Genomic DNA, 17,833 nt, shown 5'->3' with positions numbered 1-17,833 from the left:
CTCACAATCACTTGCATTAAAAGAATAGTCAACTTTGAGTTTTCTTCTGGGAGGATGTCAGGCATCTGTTTTTTATGAAATTGTTCTCATTACAGGAAGTCTGATGTAGCAGCCAATAAACTATGTAGCAATACTAGCTAAGACCTGGTGAAAGATGACAGTTTGTTCTTGCTTGTTGAGCATAATCCTCTTTACCTGACTGTGAAATGGAGAGTACTAGCATCAGAACACTGAGGTGAAATCTGGGACATCCTTTGATCTTTTTGAAATTCATAATTTGTCCCAACTAACCTGAGAGTTTTATTTTTATATTTTGCAGTATCCAGACATCAGTCAAGAATCTGATTCTCCGTTTGTTTTTATCTGCACAAATCCCCAGGAAATGATCGTGAAGTTTCCTGTTAAAGGAAATCCAAAAATCTGTAAGTCACTTTGATGGTATAATTTTCTTTCTTTTTGTTTTGCATCTCACTTGTTTAGAGTTTTAAGAATTATCTCCTTTTACCCTGCTCTATGACATCCCTAGTGTTGGAGGATTAATATGATTATTTTTTATCAGTAACTTCGGTGTTACGTTATATACAGTATAGCCTCTCCAAAAGTGTACCTTGATCCTCAATTATTGGCATGCTAGTGAATCACTCTAAACTTCATTTAGAGCCCCATTACATTAAAATGCTATTTTTCAGCCAAAAGGGTATGATTTATCCCACTGTACTGCTCATTAAAAGAAATAGTAAGCCAATGCCAGTGGTGACATTGTCATTTATCCATCCAATCTAAGAATGAGACTTAACTTTTTATCACTCTTTCATTGTCTATTTTGGAAGCATCACTTCCACATTTCCCTTTTTTGATTCCTAGCGCTCTGCCCTTAACCCTCTTTCTTTTCATCCTCTTTTTAAAACCTCTTGATGATTTCTTTGTAACTTTTGCTATTATATATTTATGATTTATAATACCCTCTGCATATTCACTTCTCAGGAAGTGCTTGTTGACTAATCTTTCAACTTCCAACTCTTCTTCAAGTCCCAGCTTCTCTTGCTCTGTCTAGTCCTGTAGCAGACTCTTGTATTTCAAAACAATCTCAAAAAACATATGGTGGGGCCTCCCTGCCTAACTTCCTTTTAAAAACATCAGTGACTCTCCCATTTGCTCATCTCAGTTACCATTCTATGCCTCTGTGTCACTGCTTTCCCATTGTGTGAATTGAGGTAATTCTGGGGTAGGCATTGTCTTCAGCTATGCACGATTCTACCTCACCCTGTATCTTGGGGACCAACTTGCCATTTCATAAGCCTATTTTCTAGACAAGTACTTCTCAAAGTGTTATGAGAATAAAAATCACCAGAGAACTGTTAAAACACAGGTTCCTGGATCCTGCTCACAGATGATATTGATTCTGCTGTTCAGCTGGCTACACTTTAAGTAACACTGCTTTTGGTCACAAAATGAATGCTTGGAGTATGAATTTAGGTTAATGTCTACTCAATGCAGAATTCAGGCAACATTAATGATTTATAAGACATATGTTTCTGAGATTCTTACAGATCAGAAAATGTGTGAACATAGGTTGCCTTTGACTTTCATAAATTATTTACCTCAGATTATATCTCAGCTGGTGGCCGGGTAGTCCTGGAAATGTTTCCTCCACTCTTTAAAATTCCACCTTTTCTTCTTCCTCTTTCTTGATTGTAGCGTCCTACCCCTTCCTACTCCATTCCATTCTCACTTTATTCAAGGCACTGGTGACAACACTGGTGGTAGGAAGAAAGGGTGGTAGGTCTTTTCTCCCAGACCCACTGTTGTTTGATCTTTAGTCCCAGCTCCCTTTCCTTAACTTCCTCCCCTATCTTGATTTTCATCTGCTGTTTAATCTCCTGTGGAAAAATGTTTCATGTAAACAGAGTTTAGATATGTCTTTGAAATGTTTTATTTCAGTACTTCTCTACTCAGAGATCCACCTTCCATGTATATGTGACTTTCATTTTTCTCCATAAGGTTTAAATGGGGGGTCAGGGAGTGGGGCTGTCTGTTGGGGAGTGATGCTCTTAAGAGAAGGCTTTAATGACCTTTCTTTTCCCCATTGTTGCTGATAGTTAAAATCTTTCAAGAACCAAAATGGGCTGTGGGCTTGCTTCAAGAATAGCAGGGCTGGAGAGAAATTGTGAGATTGCAGCTTCTTCCATGGTAGGTCACATAAAGTGAAACATTTGGTCAAAAACAACAAGTAGCAAAAATAAAAAGAGAGAGAAGAGAGCAGCCAATCCCTATGTGTCTCGGGGAAAAAAAATTTATTGAGAGGGAGCCAGCCTACCTGGGAGGTTAGTCTGATGTGAAGTTTTTATTCTGTTAACTCCTTGTTCCTTTATCCTTAATTCCTCCTTACCATCTCTAAAAGCCTTCCACTCTGGCAGAACTCTCTTCTCTGAGGCCATAAGAGCCATCTCAGAGCTGGAGAATTCTTAATTCCAGTGCCATAAGGGAAAATACATACTTCGCTCTTAATTTGGAATGCTTATCATATTTGTCCCTTAATATGTTGTTACAGGAAGTGGTTAAGTTCCATTGTATTAATATTAATAATCTATTTCACTTATAGCCCTGTGTCTTAAATTGTTTTCTGTGAGAAATGTATTCCAAGTTCCAAACTTTTGACTTGCAAATAAACTTTGAGAATACAGCCCATTTACATGTTGTATCACGTGTATGTGTGTATATTTATATGCCTTATGTTAAAGGTATCTATTTTTATTTGTTTATGTTTTTGGACATACAAATGAACTTGCTTGATCTGAGGGTAACTGTTGAAATTTAAATAATTCTGAAAAGAGCAATGTACAATATGATACCACTTGGCTGTGTGTCTGCTCAAATTAGGAAATGCAAAAAAATGTTAAGTATAGTAGAATATACAGGTTGAATGTTCAAGTAAAGAGATGAAGGAAATCCTGCGTGTGCTCTATAAATGCATGCAAATACTGCCTTATATCTTAAGCAAAGGATTTTATGAAAATCCCTGACTGTTACATTGATGAATGTTAAGTACTTTTTCCAGTTTTAACTCCTGGCCCATCTGCTGCCCATGCATTTGATTTTCTTTTAGGCCCTGTGATTAAGGATGTGATTTAACACTGAAATGCTGTAGGTAAGAAATATGTAAAATTATTTGGGAAATACAGAAACTAAGCATTATCACTCTACAACTAAGAATGTATGTGTTATTGTAGTTCACTGCCCAGATCTCAAGTGTTGAAAGACTAGGCTGAACTAGAACCTGAGCTCAGAGTTCCTGCAACCCATGGGTAGCCATGATCCCTGCTTCTTCAGGCAAGAATCCCAGTCCTGTTCTTCGTCCCTTCCCTTCATTATCCACAGCTGGCCTAAGAGTTGCCACTATTAGTAGTCACTATGGTAGATGTTAGGGATACAAAGAGCCCTTACTTGTGAGATTGCTGGCACATGTCTGATTGTATCAGGCAGCCTAGGTAATGAAAGAATTTCTGAATCCCTGGGATGCCCTTGAAATGCCTGTTTCTCTTCAATCTTCTTCCTCCTTCGTCCTTCTATTAGTTTTCCATTTTATAACTTCAGCTTTGAAGCCCAGAGATTAATTTGCCTACCATTGAGTGCTTTGCTCTGGTGGGGCTTGATCTTTTCTGAGCTGGTCTCACTTGAGGGCTTTTACAATCGAACTGGAGTTTTCTGAAACTTACACATGGAATGTTCTTATACAGTAAAACTGTGGATGTGAAGAAGGTATTATCCCTATTTTTTTTAATGTCCCTATTTTTAATATGAACATTCTGAAATATTGTTCAAGACTCGTCTGGGGTTATATGGTACATTAAAGATAAAACTAAGACTGTAGCTAAGAAACACAACTCCTAGGCCCCAGGATAAATAATAAGAAAACCCTTACTTTTTTTTTTTTATTGTGAAATATAACATATATTCGGAAAAGTGTTAACTTTCAAAGTACAGTTTAACAAGTAGTTAGCAAATTTCAAAGAATGTTATGGATTACAGTTCTACAATTTCAGTTATTTCCTTATTGTGAAGTATAACATATATATAAAAAGATGATAACTTTCAAAGTAGATTATTATCTAGTAGTTATAGAGCAAATTTCAAAGAATGTTCTGGGTTACAGTTCCACAATTTCAGTTATTTCCTTATTGTGAAATATAACATGTATACAGACATGTGATAACTTTCAAAGTATAATTTAACAAGTAGCTATAGAGTGAATTTCAAAGCATGTTATGGATTACAGTTCTACCATGTCAGTTATTACCTTCTAACTACTCTAGTACCCTAGAAACTAAAATATATATATATATATATATAAAGATTCAGTATTCATAATCCTTTGTTAAATCCTTTCTTGTCAGTTGCTACCCCGATCTCATTTGATCACTTTCTCAATTTTCAGGGATATCTGTGCAGTGGCACCCTCACTTGTTCATATTGAAAAGGGGTGTCAACATTATAGGGAAGGGGGATGCATCTGGTTGATGTTCTTGGAGAGGCTGTTGTCTCTGGGTTTTGGGACTTATCTGGCATAAGAACACTCTGGGGGATTTAAGTTTCTGAAAAACAAACTTAGTGAATGAAACTTTTGTAGAGTCTCAGATAGGAACCTAGGTATTCTTTAGTGTTTTTGAAACTACTGTTGATTAGGGCTTGGCATACTGTGGGCATTTGGAATATGTAACTGGAGCTTACATAAGAGTAACCTCCAGGATAGCATCTCACCTGTATTTGAAATCTCTTAGCCACTGAAGCCTTATTTTGTTACCTTTCTTTCCCCCTTTTGATCAAAAAGACATTCTCAATCCTTTGATGCCAAGGCCACGCTTTAGTCCTGGGAGTCATGTCCCACATCAGGGATATTCAATCCCTGGGAGTCATGTCTCATGTAGGGGTAGAGGGACTACCCTTACTTTTTCAGGGGACTTTTTCGGAGTTTGTGAAGCACTTTAACCCATTATTTCAATTAGTTATTTGATGAAATGACAATGTATGTAAGACCCTTAGTGCTGTGCCTGGTACATAAAAAGCAATTAATGGTATTTGTAATCCTCTCAATAACTCCATCAAGTTTGGGATTTTCTCTTCCTTTCTTTTCACAGTTGGGTAAACAGGATTACAGAAGTTGCCTTTTACTCAAGTCTTCTGTATCTAGGTTTTCTGCTCTTTGTACTGCATCAAATTGCCTCAGAAGCAAATTATTCCAATTTAAATTTCATTTTTCGTGTACAATATCATAGAGTTGGAAGGGGTCCAACTTCCTCTTAGAGTTAAGAAAGTTGAGAACAAGAATGATTAGGTGACTTTCTCAAGGTTTACAGCTATGTAGTCTCAGGACTAAAACTGGGACCTGAGTTTTCCAACTTATTCACTAGAGAGAACTAGAAGTTTGGAGTCCTAGATGGAATTTTAAATTCTGTCCTAGGTTGTCTAAAAAGCTAAATGAGGTAAAATACTTCTTTGTACCTCTGGGTATCATCAACTTTATAACGGATATTCTTATGTTTATGTGATACCTATTTTTGTTTTGTTTAGTTTCATTTTTGCTTTTGAAATAATTTCAGACTTCCAGGAAACTTGTAAACATAATGTAAAAATAGTACAGAAAACTTCAATATATCCCCTACCCATATACCCAGATTTACCAACTTTTAACATTTTGCCACACTTATTTCTCTCTCTCTCTTTTCTAAACATTTGAGAATAGGTTGTATACATCATACTCCTTTACCATTTAATATTTACACGTATATTTCCCCAAAACAAGAATATTCATTTATGTAACCATATTAGGTACAATTGTCAAATTCAATAAATTTAACATTAATATTTAAATCAATTTAGTCCGTATGTGTCTCAGAAAAAAATTTCCAATTTTTTCAGCTGCTCCAATAATGTTGTTTTGAGCATTTTCTCCTTCATAGTTAATTTAGTCCAGTATCATATATTACATTTAATTGTCATTGTCTCTCTAGTTTCTCTTTTGTAAAGAAAATGAGATAACATTGTAGTAACCTCTATAAAACATAAAATATCCCATCTCAACTGCTCCCAAGCATATAATTCAGTGGCATTAGTCACATTCATAATGTTTTGCGACCTTTACCACCATCCTTACCAAAACTTTTTCGTCATCCCAAACAGAGACTCTGAACCCATTAACCAGTAACTCCCCATTCCCACCCCTTCCCCAAACTGTACTCTACTTTCTGTCTTTATGAATTTTCATACTGTAATTATTTCCTATAAGTAGAATTATACAATATCTATTCTTTTGTTTCTGGCCTATTTCATTCCACATTATGTTTTCAAGTTTCAGCCATGTTGTAGCATGCTTCAGAACTGCATTCCTTTTTATGATGAGTAATATTCCACTGTAGGTATATACCACATTTTGTTTATCCATTTTATCTGTTAATGGACACTTGGGTTGCCTCCACCTTTTATGAAAAATGCTGCAATGGACATTGGTGTACAAATATCTGTCCGAGTCTTTGCTATCAATTCTTTTGGGCATATACCTAGAAATGGGATTGCTAGGTCTTATGTTAACTCTGTGTTTAACTTTTGAGGAATCACCAAACTGTTTTCAGCAGTGACTACACCATTTTACATTCCTAACAACAATGCACAAAGTTGCCTATTTCTCTTCATCCTCACCAACATTGTTATATTCCATTTTTTCAATAATGGCCATTCTTGTGGGTATGAGGTGATAACCTACTATTTTTGGTTACTTAGTATTTCCTATAATGTAAAAGGTTTTGAAATTTGTAGTGTCTCACTTCTTTAATTCATTTGATAGAAACATGTATTAAGCACCTACCATTTGAAAGTCACTGTGGTAGGTATTAGGGATACAAAGGCAAACTTGCCTTGTAATAGGGCCTTTTGCCAAATTGCTGGCATGTACATGTTTCAGCTAGGCAGCTTTGGTGAAGAAAGACTCTTGAATTCCTGGGAATACCCTAAGTTCTGAAACCTAGCTTAAAATCACCAGTATTATGACTATTGTGGATGACATACATGGCAACACTTAATGATGTTTTCTGAGGAAACCCAGAAAAGGAGGTAGTAGTGTTATTCCAGAAGCTGGTATAATCCTAGAGAGATGATGGGGGAGGGGAGCCTTAACAGGGAAAGTGGTTAGACTCAGGAGGTTGAATGCTGTAAGTAAATATACTTTTCCAAGCACTTTCACAGTTATTTTTTCTCACAATATCTTTGTGCAGTGGTCAGGATGTATATTCTTATCTTAGTTGAACAAATGAATATTGAAATTTAGAGAGCTGAACTTGTCCTAGGTCATGCAGCTAGTTAATACCAGAGAAGGGGGGACTCCAACTGGGGTCTCCTGACTTCTAGTTCCGTGCTCTTTCTGTAACACCTGATTACTGCAAGAAATGAAAATGAGAACATATGAGGGGTTGTGGTTGTGGGTATGGACATGTAGTATACCTGCTGCCCCTGAAGGGAAGTGAGGCTCCTTTTTATTTACTTTTGTTTTGTTTGTTTGTTTATTTATTTAGTGCGGAACTATTTTTCTGTTTCCAGTGTGAGCATCGCTATTGACTTAGATTAGACTTTTTGTAAAAGAAAGCAAACTGCAAGCTCTGAACTCTGGCCAGACAGACAGAAAATCTAAGATTCTCTTCCTGAGATGGATGGCTCCTAAGCCTGCTACCATTGAACCAAACTCTACCCTGGTAGATTGGAGGGAGTCAGAGGTCAGAGAACACATCAGTCAAGTACCTCTCATTAGGGTCACCTGGGACAGGAAGGTTGCTTGTTTTCTAAGTTTAACACTTAGAAGAGTCAGACAGCCTATGACCTTTGCCCTTTTTAGCTGGTGATACGGGCCCTTTGTCAGTAGCTTATTCATGTGGATTCTACTCCACTGTTTCAGGTCACTCCCCCTATTGAGTCTGAGGCAGCAGAGGTGGTGAGTTGAACTGCCTTTCACTGTGAGAGAGGTTCATGCATTATGCTCTGCCAGTTAAAAGGGCAGAGGAATGGGTTTACCACTGTGTGAAATTACTTTCCTTTGTTACGTGTGTATATTCTTTAAAAATTCGCCTTCGTATTAGACACCCTGAAAATGTTTCTTTTCTAGTAGCTACAAAATGAGAAGTATTAACTTCTGAGATTTTGGGGGCAAATACTCATTGTGTGTGTGTGTGTGTGTGTATTCTTATTCAGTGTTCCCACTGCCCCTCATTCTTACAGAATGAAACTCGGAAGTTTGGAAGTGTCTGAGTCCTGAAGCAAGATAATTGAATGTAACAGGAATACAGTAACCAGAAGTCCTGGGAGGCCACAAAATATTCGCATTGCAAATATAAAAAATAAATAATGAGACTTCTTTTTCTCCCTTACAGGGAAACTGGATTCCAAGATACATCAAGGAGCAAAGAAGGGTTTAATGAAGCAGAATAAAGCCGTCTGACCCAGGAGAAAAAGAACTATATAACTTAGTGGAGTTTTGTGTAAAAAATTGCTATCCATTGGTCTTTTGGAATTGAAGCAGTAGAAATCTAAAGGATTGGTATCAGGCTTGAATCTGTCAGAATTTAAACTCTTACCAAAATATGTGTATTTTCCTTAAGGAGTGGGATTCTTACTTTATGTGGTGTTTCAAAATCTTTGAATACATTATTTATAAAAATCTATTTAAAAATTCTAGGTCTTTGATAGTTTTCTCTGAGTGGTATTGGAGAAGACAAAGGAACAAGTTGGAAATTACATTCCGCTCTGAGGCTTGGATTTGTAGTTAGGAAAAATCTTAGCATAGATTAACTATTTTGAAGGACCACTGGATTTTAAAGTTTTTTTGGTTTTTTTTTTCCCCCAAAGTGATGGCCCAGTAGAGTACTAGAATGTTTTGGGAACATTGTTTTATACAAACCTGCTATAGACAAAAGGTTTTTAAGAAGTTTTCTGCTCTAGTCCAACTTCTCAGTCTTCAAAAGCGAGTAACATTCCTTAGCAGAATTTTTATCTTTTTTTTTATTTTTTGAGGGATAACCTGAAGAAGTGCTGCCACTTTGTTTTTTGGTTTGCAAAGAAGCTAGGACATAAGAAGATCAGAGTGAAAGGAGATGGAGCCACCTGCCAAAGCAGCATGAATCTGCCCTATTTATTTTGTTGGTATTGCAAAAGCATCACTTGGATGGGGCAATGAGAAACAAACTGAAAAGTAAAATCCCTTCAGTAAATTCATCCAAGTACCCCAAACTCTGAAACCAAACCTTTTAAACCATCCACACCACAGGAAACTAGGAGCTTTGGAAAAACAGGAGGTTGCTTTTGAAATAGATTTTTATTAGTCAATCTGGCCCCTCTTAGTAAAGCATTTTGTTTCTGAGGCTGCTCTGAAGAGCTTGTCAGAATCTCAGTTGATAGTATCTTGAAGAAATTCATCGCCTTAAATGTGTATGTTCTGCTTTTTGTAAAGCAGCACCGCTACACTGGGGAAGTTGGATTCCCTCCAGCAGTTGTGTGCATGACTTAAAAAAGAGGGTGAGGAAAAAAAAGTGCCTTGTGTTAGGAAAAAGATTAATTTCCCCTTTCTTTAATACTTCATATTCAGCATTTATTTGCATTGAAATGCCTCTGCTCATTTTGCATTGATGTTCACTCAACTGTAAACTTTGCTTGTTATATAACTCTAGGCATTGGTTCTTCCAAGCCTGATCTCTCTGGATTCCTAGGGAAACCTCTCCTGTTCTGGTGATGCAGACATGCAGTAGTCTCTTCTTTTCCTGTTCAGCCTGTGAGGAAAAGGTGGAAAGGACAGCTAATGACATTTCCATAGGGAAACAATTCTCTTTCTGGCCTTCTGTAGTACTTATTAAAGAAGCCACCCTGGGTTCACTATGCAGTTAACCGAGTAGTAGCACCCTGAATTCTGTGCTAGAATTACCTGGTTCTTTAAATACCAAAATAAAACTGAAAGGCAGGAGGTGAAGAGGCTAAGGAGCAGGGAGAAAAAAAAGTTTTTCTTCCTTTTTATTTGAACGACAGCCTGAGCACAGAGGAATCTGGATTGATTTTTCCACCTGCATAGATTGTGTGTTCTTGCCTAAAGATAAAACCTCAGAAGCTGCAGGAGATCAGGTTATACAACCATTTTGTGTCCTGTGGTAAGAGCTAAGTTTACAAGAACCCACCTCAGCAACCAAAATGTGCAACTGGAGAACCAAATGGGTAAATAGCAGAGAAACTTGGAAATTTCTTCTTTACATGGTTAAACTGTGAGAGCCTATCTTTAGTTCACATGATTGTGGTATAGGTCTCTCTTATTTGCTGACACCAGGGAGAAGTGTGGGAGAAACTTGGGGGTAGATGGCTCTCAGTTGCTCAGTGATGAATAGCATATTTTAAAGCTTAATGGAAATTCTTAGCAATCTGAGTGTAAACTCACCCAGGAATAGCCTTTCAGTGCTTTACAGCTCTGTGCTCTGACCCTGTAACTCTGGGACAGCTTGGCCTGAGGGAAATTTCACATTTCTGAGCTGATTTTCTGTTGCGGCCTAAATATCTATGCCCCCTTTGGGATGGTTGGGTTCAGTTGCTATCAAATTGCTATCAACTTGTATAGTACCAAAAGGATTGCTTTTTGTTTTCTGTTTTCCTTTTTTAAGCAGAACCCATTCTCAGTTATATAAGCTCAGAGTAAGGCATACATGAAGATGTAGACTTTGTAAGAATTTAGGAGACCTTGACCTTGGAGACATGTTTACAATAAAGAAACGAGTTTTCTTGCTTGTTATATCTGATCTGGAGAAAGAGAAACAGGTGTCCCTCCCCATGGTTTCTTTTTAAGCTGGAAGTTTGAGAGAGAAACCCACTTTTTCCCAGGGAGTAGGTATGAAAAATTTAAAGATAACTTCTACAAATCATTACAAAGTTATAGCATTTATGAATTATAATCTTTAATTTCTTTTCATTTTAAATACTGTCTCTACTAAGGTCCATTTATGTGGATTTCATTAATTTAGGAATTTTTTTTTTTATACCTTTGCTAGAGCTCCTACCCAAGAACAAGACAGTATGGGGGTTGTTCTTATGCCCAGCTGAAACAGACCAGTAGAAAGCAATCACCTATTATACTAGAAAAATCAGTGAACTTCAGTTTGTTAAACCTGGAGAATGAGGGGTAAGCAGGGAGTCCCGTGATGAAGAAGTTTTTTTCCTTGAGATTCAAATGGCACGTGCACATTTGCTCTTCTCAGCTTCTGTGGATGTGTTTGGAGGGAGGTGATCCATACCACAGGCTCCAGCAGCAATTAGGGATCCAGCATGTTGGGAACTCTTCCACTTCTCATGCACAGAAGAAAGAGCATAGCCACAGTACCATGCTCTGAAACAAACTTGTGTGAATGTCAATCTATATGTATGCATATAATGTGGGTTAGTTTATGGCTGAAACTTGGTAAAGTGAAAAGATTTCAGTTGTGACAATGGAGAACCCAGAAAGAAAATCTAGTAAATGTTGCACTCTAAGCTTGGAGTCAGGAAAGTGGTGGTGGTAGGGAAGGTCTGGAATCCATACGGTGGTGCATCATAGGAAGTGCATGAGATCTTGGGATTAGCAGCAAAATATGTCTATACAGGACATTTGAGAACAGCCTAGTGCTGTACTGCCCAATACAGTAGCCACTAGCCATATGTGGCCATTTAAATTTAAATTAATTAAAATTAATGAAATCAAAAATTTGGTTCTTCAGTCCCATTAATCATATTTCAAATGCCCAAACAGCCACATGTGTTTACTGATATCTGAATTTTACGGCACAGATATAGAATATTTCCATTATCACATAAAGTTCTATTGGATAGTGCTTGTTTGGAACAGGGTTGGCAAACTTTTTCTGTTAAGGGCCAGATTAACAAATATTTTTGGCTTTACAGGACATACAGTCTCTTTTGCTACTACTGAACTCTGTTGTTACAGTGCAAAAGCAGCCATTGACAATACATAAATGAATGAACATGACTATGAGCCAATACATTTGACATTGAAATTTGAATTTCATATAATTTTCAAGTCATGAAATCTTGTTTTGATTTTTTTTTTCAACTGTCTAAAAATATAAAAACCATTCTTACCTCATGGGACATACCCAAACAGGCTATGAGTCTAATTTGACCCATGGGCTATAGTTTGCTAACCCCTGGTCTGGGGAACAGGAAGTAAAACTTAAGATTCTTTTACTGTTCAAGACATCTGATCACCTCAGAATTTTTAGTGATTCTTTCCAGGCTTGAGAACTTTCTCTGGCTAAAAATTGGGATTCACAGCAAAGACTGTTTACTTTCCTTTATTCCCTATTTCTGTAGTCTAAACCTCTCCAATAGTAGAATCATGCCCCTTCAGTAGGAAAGGACTACTGGAGTGTTTAATGCTTAATTATGTCACAACTAAGTCTAAAGCACTAAACGCTTCTCTTTTCTACCTCCTAAATGCTGAATCCTCACTGGTAACATTGTCCTGTACAGAGTGGAAATTTGCTATCACCTGGGATCAGTTCTGTCTCTGAACAACTTGAATATTGGTGGACCAAAAAGGGCATTATTTCTCCTACACAAGACATGCTTAGTGTATTCTTCAGCTGTCGACCTCCCTCCTTCCCTTCCTTCCCCCGCCCCACCCTTGGAGATGGGGACTAAAGGAATTTTATGACCTAGGCTCTATCTCCGAGTCACCTGCTATCTTGAGTGGCACTGTTGAAGGATGCCTGAGGATAAAGAAAGAGAGGAAAGGAAAGATAAAACTGTAGAAGGAGGTGGGAGTTTTAGGGAGGAGGTCATGATGAGTATGTTTCACAAGTGGGAGGAGTGTGGGAGGTTTCACAAAGTGGACTGAATGCCTACTATATTACTATATAGAGTGCTGGGCAATTGGCAGTTCAGAGATGAACGTCAGATTAGGAAAACTAAACGTTAAAATCATTGGAAAATGATGGGTTTGAGAAAGGCAGAATAGGACTTTTAGATAATAATATTTGTGATACAGGATGGTGAGGTGAAAAAGGATATAGAAGGATTAGAAGTAGATACTTTGGAGAGGAAAACAAATGATAAATCCAAAAATTCTTTTTGAAACTGGAGAACAAAGGATAGAAAATTAGGGGGTTGGTACTTTGCTGAACTAAGGGATAAAATAGATGAAACCATCATAAGCTGTGCTTGCATTTCTCTTCTTTATAGATGTTCACGTTCAGACTCCATATGGCCTTTTTCTCTCCCTCTGCTTCACGATTGAAGGGAACCTACAAAATTGGTGTTTTTTGTGTTCAAGGTACGATACTTTACCAGAGACCCCTCTGCGAGGAAGTCTGGTCTAGTCAGAGTTCTTTTCCACGATGAAAGAGCATTAGGTTCGAGCTCTCCAACCCAGGTTTCTTCGAGTTTATCTGTCTTAACTGGCTCGCCGGGTTTTCCAGCATTCCTCGAGCTACGACTCTTTAATCCAGGCTGGAGGTGACTGAGCGTACCGAGACCCAGGATTTGTCTCCCCCACCCAGGTTCCGGGTTTCCCCGACTCTCTCCCACACCGGACTCCACACGAGCCGGGGATCCGGATCCGAGGACAAGGTGATCCAGTATCCGGGTCTTCTGGGTGGCCCTGGTTGTCCCGGATCGCGGCGGCGGCGGCGGCGGCGGTGGCGGCGGCGGCTGAGGAACCCGCGGCCCCGGACACAGCGGCACCGGCCGGGCGGGACGGAGCAGCGCGGGGAGGGGGCGGAGAGCCGGAGTCGAGGCGGGGTGGGGTGGGGGGGAGGGGCCGCGGGAACGGATGGCGGCCTGGGGCCCGTAGCAGCGGCGGCTCTACAGCCTGGGGCCCCGGGCGGGCGGAGGTGGCGGCTCCCGGGACCGGCCGCGCGGTGAGTCCGGAGCTTTGTGTGGAGCCGGGGCTGGGGGAGGAAAGGGGCGGTGGCGCTGATGGGATCCGGGCTTGAGAGGAGCCGAAGGGGCCCGGGGGCACCGGCGCCTGACGGAGGAAGTGGGGGTTGGGGAACCAGGGCGGAGCGAGGGGAAGGTGTGGGGGGGAAAGGGGGAGTCGTTGCGTGGGTGGGGGAGGGGGCGTCGAGGGGCGCGGGGTGAAGTTCAAAGCGTGGCCGGGGCCAGTTCGGGCCAGGAGTAAGGGTTCCGAGGGAGGTTTAGGGTTTGGCCAGGTAGTGGGGACAGGCCAGAGTTTCAGAGGCGAGTCTGGATATGTTGAGGGGACCCAGGGCGACTGGGGCTAGTCAGGGAGTTAGGGGGGGTTCAGAACGAAGGGTTGGGGTCAGGACGTGTGCGCGGCGCCGGAGTGGGGAGCAAGGTGGCTGGGAATGTACAGTAAGTGGGTTGTGGGTGTGTGCTTCTTCCAGTCTTCAGGTCACATTTACTCCTGTCCTTTTCTTCAAGATGGAGGGATCACTAGGCCTAGCCCTTAACAGCTCTCTTGTACCCCCGAGAGGGTTTGTGACCCTGTCCTGTTTGGAAAACCCATGCTGCCCTCTTTTCTCTTTATGTGTAATTATGGTTGGATTGTCTCTGTGCTTTGCTCAGATTCTCCTTCCTCCCTGTGGGGTTGAGGAGGAGGAGACACATCTGACCAATTAATGTGTGTTTGTGAAACAGGCAGCAGCAAACAGTCATTTCAGCTTCTAGGAATTAGGCTCACACAGGGTGGAGAAATCAGAGCCCTTCAGGGGGAATCTTTCTGAACAAATCACAGATGATTAAATTCTCTAAGAAACAGCTTCTTTCCTAAAGGAGAATGGGAAAGATGGGGGAGAAAGCCTGCCGTTTCCAGCCATGTGTCCAGAGCCCCAGGTTGAAGAGAGTCCCCAAACCCCCACAGGCTTCCCTTTTCTCTGTTAGGCTTTGCACTGCAGCTTTGAGTTAATTTCACCCCTGCTGCTTTGTCTTGGAGGAGGGAATGCTGGTTTAGGCTGTTGTGAGGGGATGACTGTTCTATGGCCACACACAATAGTCGTGTCATTTTATCGGGAGTGCTACCCCAGGGCTGAGAACTGCTGCTGCAGAGATAAACTGGTCCCTCTCACCCGCCTATTGTGTACACAGTGAAGGTCATAGGTTCAAGTCTTGTCTGAGAGCTTTGGATATGCTCCATCTCCCAGGCTCCTCAATGCCATTTTCTTCTTTAGCAGATTGGGGCTTGCCATTGGATGAGGCCAGACAGAAAGGCTCTTCTTTTTGAGTGAGGAACAATGCAGAGCTCATTGGCACACATTTTTCAGAAGAATAGGGGATGCCAGCCATGTTGTGCCTGCCTCTTTGGCTAGCCTGTACTAAGTTGTAAAGAAATCATGACTCGACCTTGATTCTTATGACAGACCTTTAAAGAAGAAGACTGCAAGGGGTGGTTTCTGTTCTTCCTTGAACATCATATTTAATTCTTTTTATAGAAATGGGACACTTGTGCAATAATTTTTGTTAGTTTGATTAGGGCTACTACTAAAAACCTGTGCGGGGTTAAGCTAGGGAGTCAAGGACCAAGTATCTTTTTAATGGTGACTTCCTGGTCGATAGTAATTGCACAACAAAAAGCCACAGAATTTGCCTATGTGGGCAATGGCTGTGGGAACAACAACAACAAAAAACAACTTTCAACATTTGTTTTAGGTCTGATGAAAGGAGATGATTTGATTGTGCAGAAAGTCTACATCTGTCTCTGTATTAGGAAGAAATTTGCCAAAAAGATGGACGTAAAAAAATCATTTGAGATTTTTGGGGTTGTTAGTAAGAGAAGGATGAAGACAAGCTGGAAGAGGAACCCTAGGAATAGTGCACAAATAATATTTAGGTTCTTTAGTTGGGTAAAAAATTATCTGGGGCTAGAAAAGAGGTCTCCATTTAGGACATTAAAGAAAAAGTTAAAGTAATTAGAAGTAAAACTCATTGTGAGAGGTGAATTGTATGCAATACATAGTATATAAAATAGCCATTTCCCATAGGGTATTATTGAAGAGGAACTTTAGCCTTTGGTTTTGGTAAAGGTCTTTCTAGGGCAAGGAGCCTTCCTCATTTCTTTATTTCAGTGAGTTTCTTGAAATGATGGCTTGCCACTTAGGTGTTAGGCTTTGATAGGAGAGAATAAATTGTTCTGACTTTGTTTCTTGGTGACAGAACTGTCTTAAGGCCTTCCTGGAGGGATTGCTTATCTTTAGACTATTTCCAACTATATGTTCTATGTCCCTGAGTGAAACCTCAGCTAAACTGAATCTAAAACTTTTTGCTCTTGGCTCATTGGCATTCCTTTTTGAATCCTGTCAGGTGACAGTGGAAGGAGAGAATAAATTTGCCTTTATTAGATTTAGTGGTTTCAGAGCTGGGCCCCTTGCCACAAGGAGTCTGTGTGACTCTTCTGATTGTGACCATATGTTAGAGAGTTCTTTAGATTCTTTTTCTCCTAGCTTCTTGGTGGTAAATGTTTCCTAGTGAGATAGTTGGACAGATTAGTGTTTATTTTGTGTGAAGAAATGGAAGCATAATTTTGGCTCCTGGTAGTAATTATGTTGCAATTAGCATATAGAAACTAAATGACTGGAAAAGGAAGTTTTGAGGGGTTTACTGATTGCTCTGTCAAGTAGAGGTGCCACTCTATTTATTTAACTTGGAACACTACTGCCTGGGCTTAGCCATGGAGACTAAGAAGTACAGGAATGATGTGTGTTTTCCAGAAGTTCCCACTTTTGCTACTCCTCTCTAGTTATTCCCCTGCCAAGTAACATAGCACCTTATACTGCCACTTTCCTCCTGCACCAAAAGTCGCTAAGTAATTATTATTTTCCTTGTGAAATAGTGGTCATAGATGGGAATACTGCCAGGCAGATGCAGCCACTCTGAGATAGCCATCCTTATGTTGCGTGACAAGTTGTCTTTGCAACAACTTAATTCTCATTTCTACTTGATTTTTATAAACCAGTTTCCTTTTATAAAACAAAGAACCAAAAAATCAAAAACGAAAGCCCACAAAACACAAACTCACATAGGGTACTAATATGCCTTCATCATGCTCTTTAGATAAAAGTTGGCTGTGACAAACAAAATATAGGTGATGCTGATTAGCAGGTTCTGAGCCTGCTGAGTGTCACTAAAGGACCCTTTTCACTAAGGAACAGGTAATTCACGAAAGCACCTGCCTAGCTGGGCATGTGGAATTGGCAGCAGCTGTGCAGCTGAAGAGGGATTACTGAGCAGGTGGTTAAAGAATCACATGCCACAGTGACAAGAAAATACTTGGTCTTCCATATTTTAGGTTTAGTTCATATGTGTAAAACAGTTGCACTTTATTTCACATTTCTTAGTGCTGATACTAGGTATTTTAGTGAGATGATAATGGAATAGGAAAAAGAGAGTCTTCATCTGTGTTTCTTTATTATTTCTGAGTAGCATGTCCTAGACAGCCTTATTGTATTTCTAGGAGTCCTGGCTTTATGCCCAATGAATAGGAAGGAAATAGTGGTAATTCAGTGTTTCCAGTACTTTTTATTGGAGGGAAATAGGAAAGAGAAAATTCTTTGTTTTCAGTATGGTGAAAAAGATTTAGCCCATGGAAGGATACCCAGCAAGCTTTATGCAAAAGATGCAATTGACCTTTTGTATTAGGTTTACTTAACATGCCTTACCCAAGAAATTTGCATGTGTTTTTATGTTATGAATGTAGTTCTCCTTATGAAGTTTGCTTCTCTTCATATGTTTGTATTATTCCACTTTTACTTTTTCTAGTACCTTTACACCTCTTTTCCCTAACATTGAGACTAACATCACTTGTTAGAACTGAATC

General features: G+C 39.7%; 2 protein-coding genes across 6 annotated transcripts in view; both read left to right on the top strand.

Annotated features, from left to right (window-relative positions):
- TRIP4 (thyroid hormone receptor interactor 4) overlaps positions 1–8,712 on the top strand; it is a 98,003-nt gene extending 89,291 nt beyond the window's left edge. For 2 of the 3 annotated variants that reach the window (XM_037833718.1, XM_037833719.1), the window contains 2 exons: positions 320–422; positions 8,412–8,712. In XM_037833718.1, coding sequence (XP_037689646.1) covers positions 320–422; positions 8,412–8,479 — 171 coding nt within the window. In that variant the 3' untranslated portion in view covers positions 8,480–8,712. Of the gene's footprint in view, positions 1–319; positions 423–2,099; positions 2,191–3,106; positions 3,149–8,411 lie in introns of all 3 variants that reach the window. The other variant, XR_005216445.1, reaches the window with a different exon arrangement.
- A 4,700-nt stretch (positions 8,713–13,412) lies between these two features.
- ZNF609 (zinc finger protein 609) overlaps positions 13,413–17,833 on the top strand; it is a 350,879-nt gene continuing 346,458 nt past the window's right edge. For 2 of the 3 annotated variants that reach the window (XR_005216444.1, XM_037833714.1), the window contains exon 1: positions 13,813–13,922. The gene's annotated coding sequence lies outside the window, so the exon portion shown is untranslated. Of the gene's footprint in view, positions 13,633–13,812; positions 13,923–17,833 lie in introns of those variants that run through there. The other variant, XM_037833715.1, reaches the window with a different exon arrangement.

The sequence above is a fragment of the Choloepus didactylus genome, chromosome 4 (assembly GCF_015220235.1).
Source record: "Choloepus didactylus isolate mChoDid1 chromosome 4, mChoDid1.pri, whole genome shotgun sequence".
In the NCBI taxonomy this organism is placed as follows: domain Eukaryota; kingdom Metazoa; phylum Chordata; class Mammalia; order Pilosa; family Megalonychidae; genus Choloepus; species Choloepus didactylus.
This window is presented reverse-complemented; position numbering and strand designations above follow the sequence as displayed.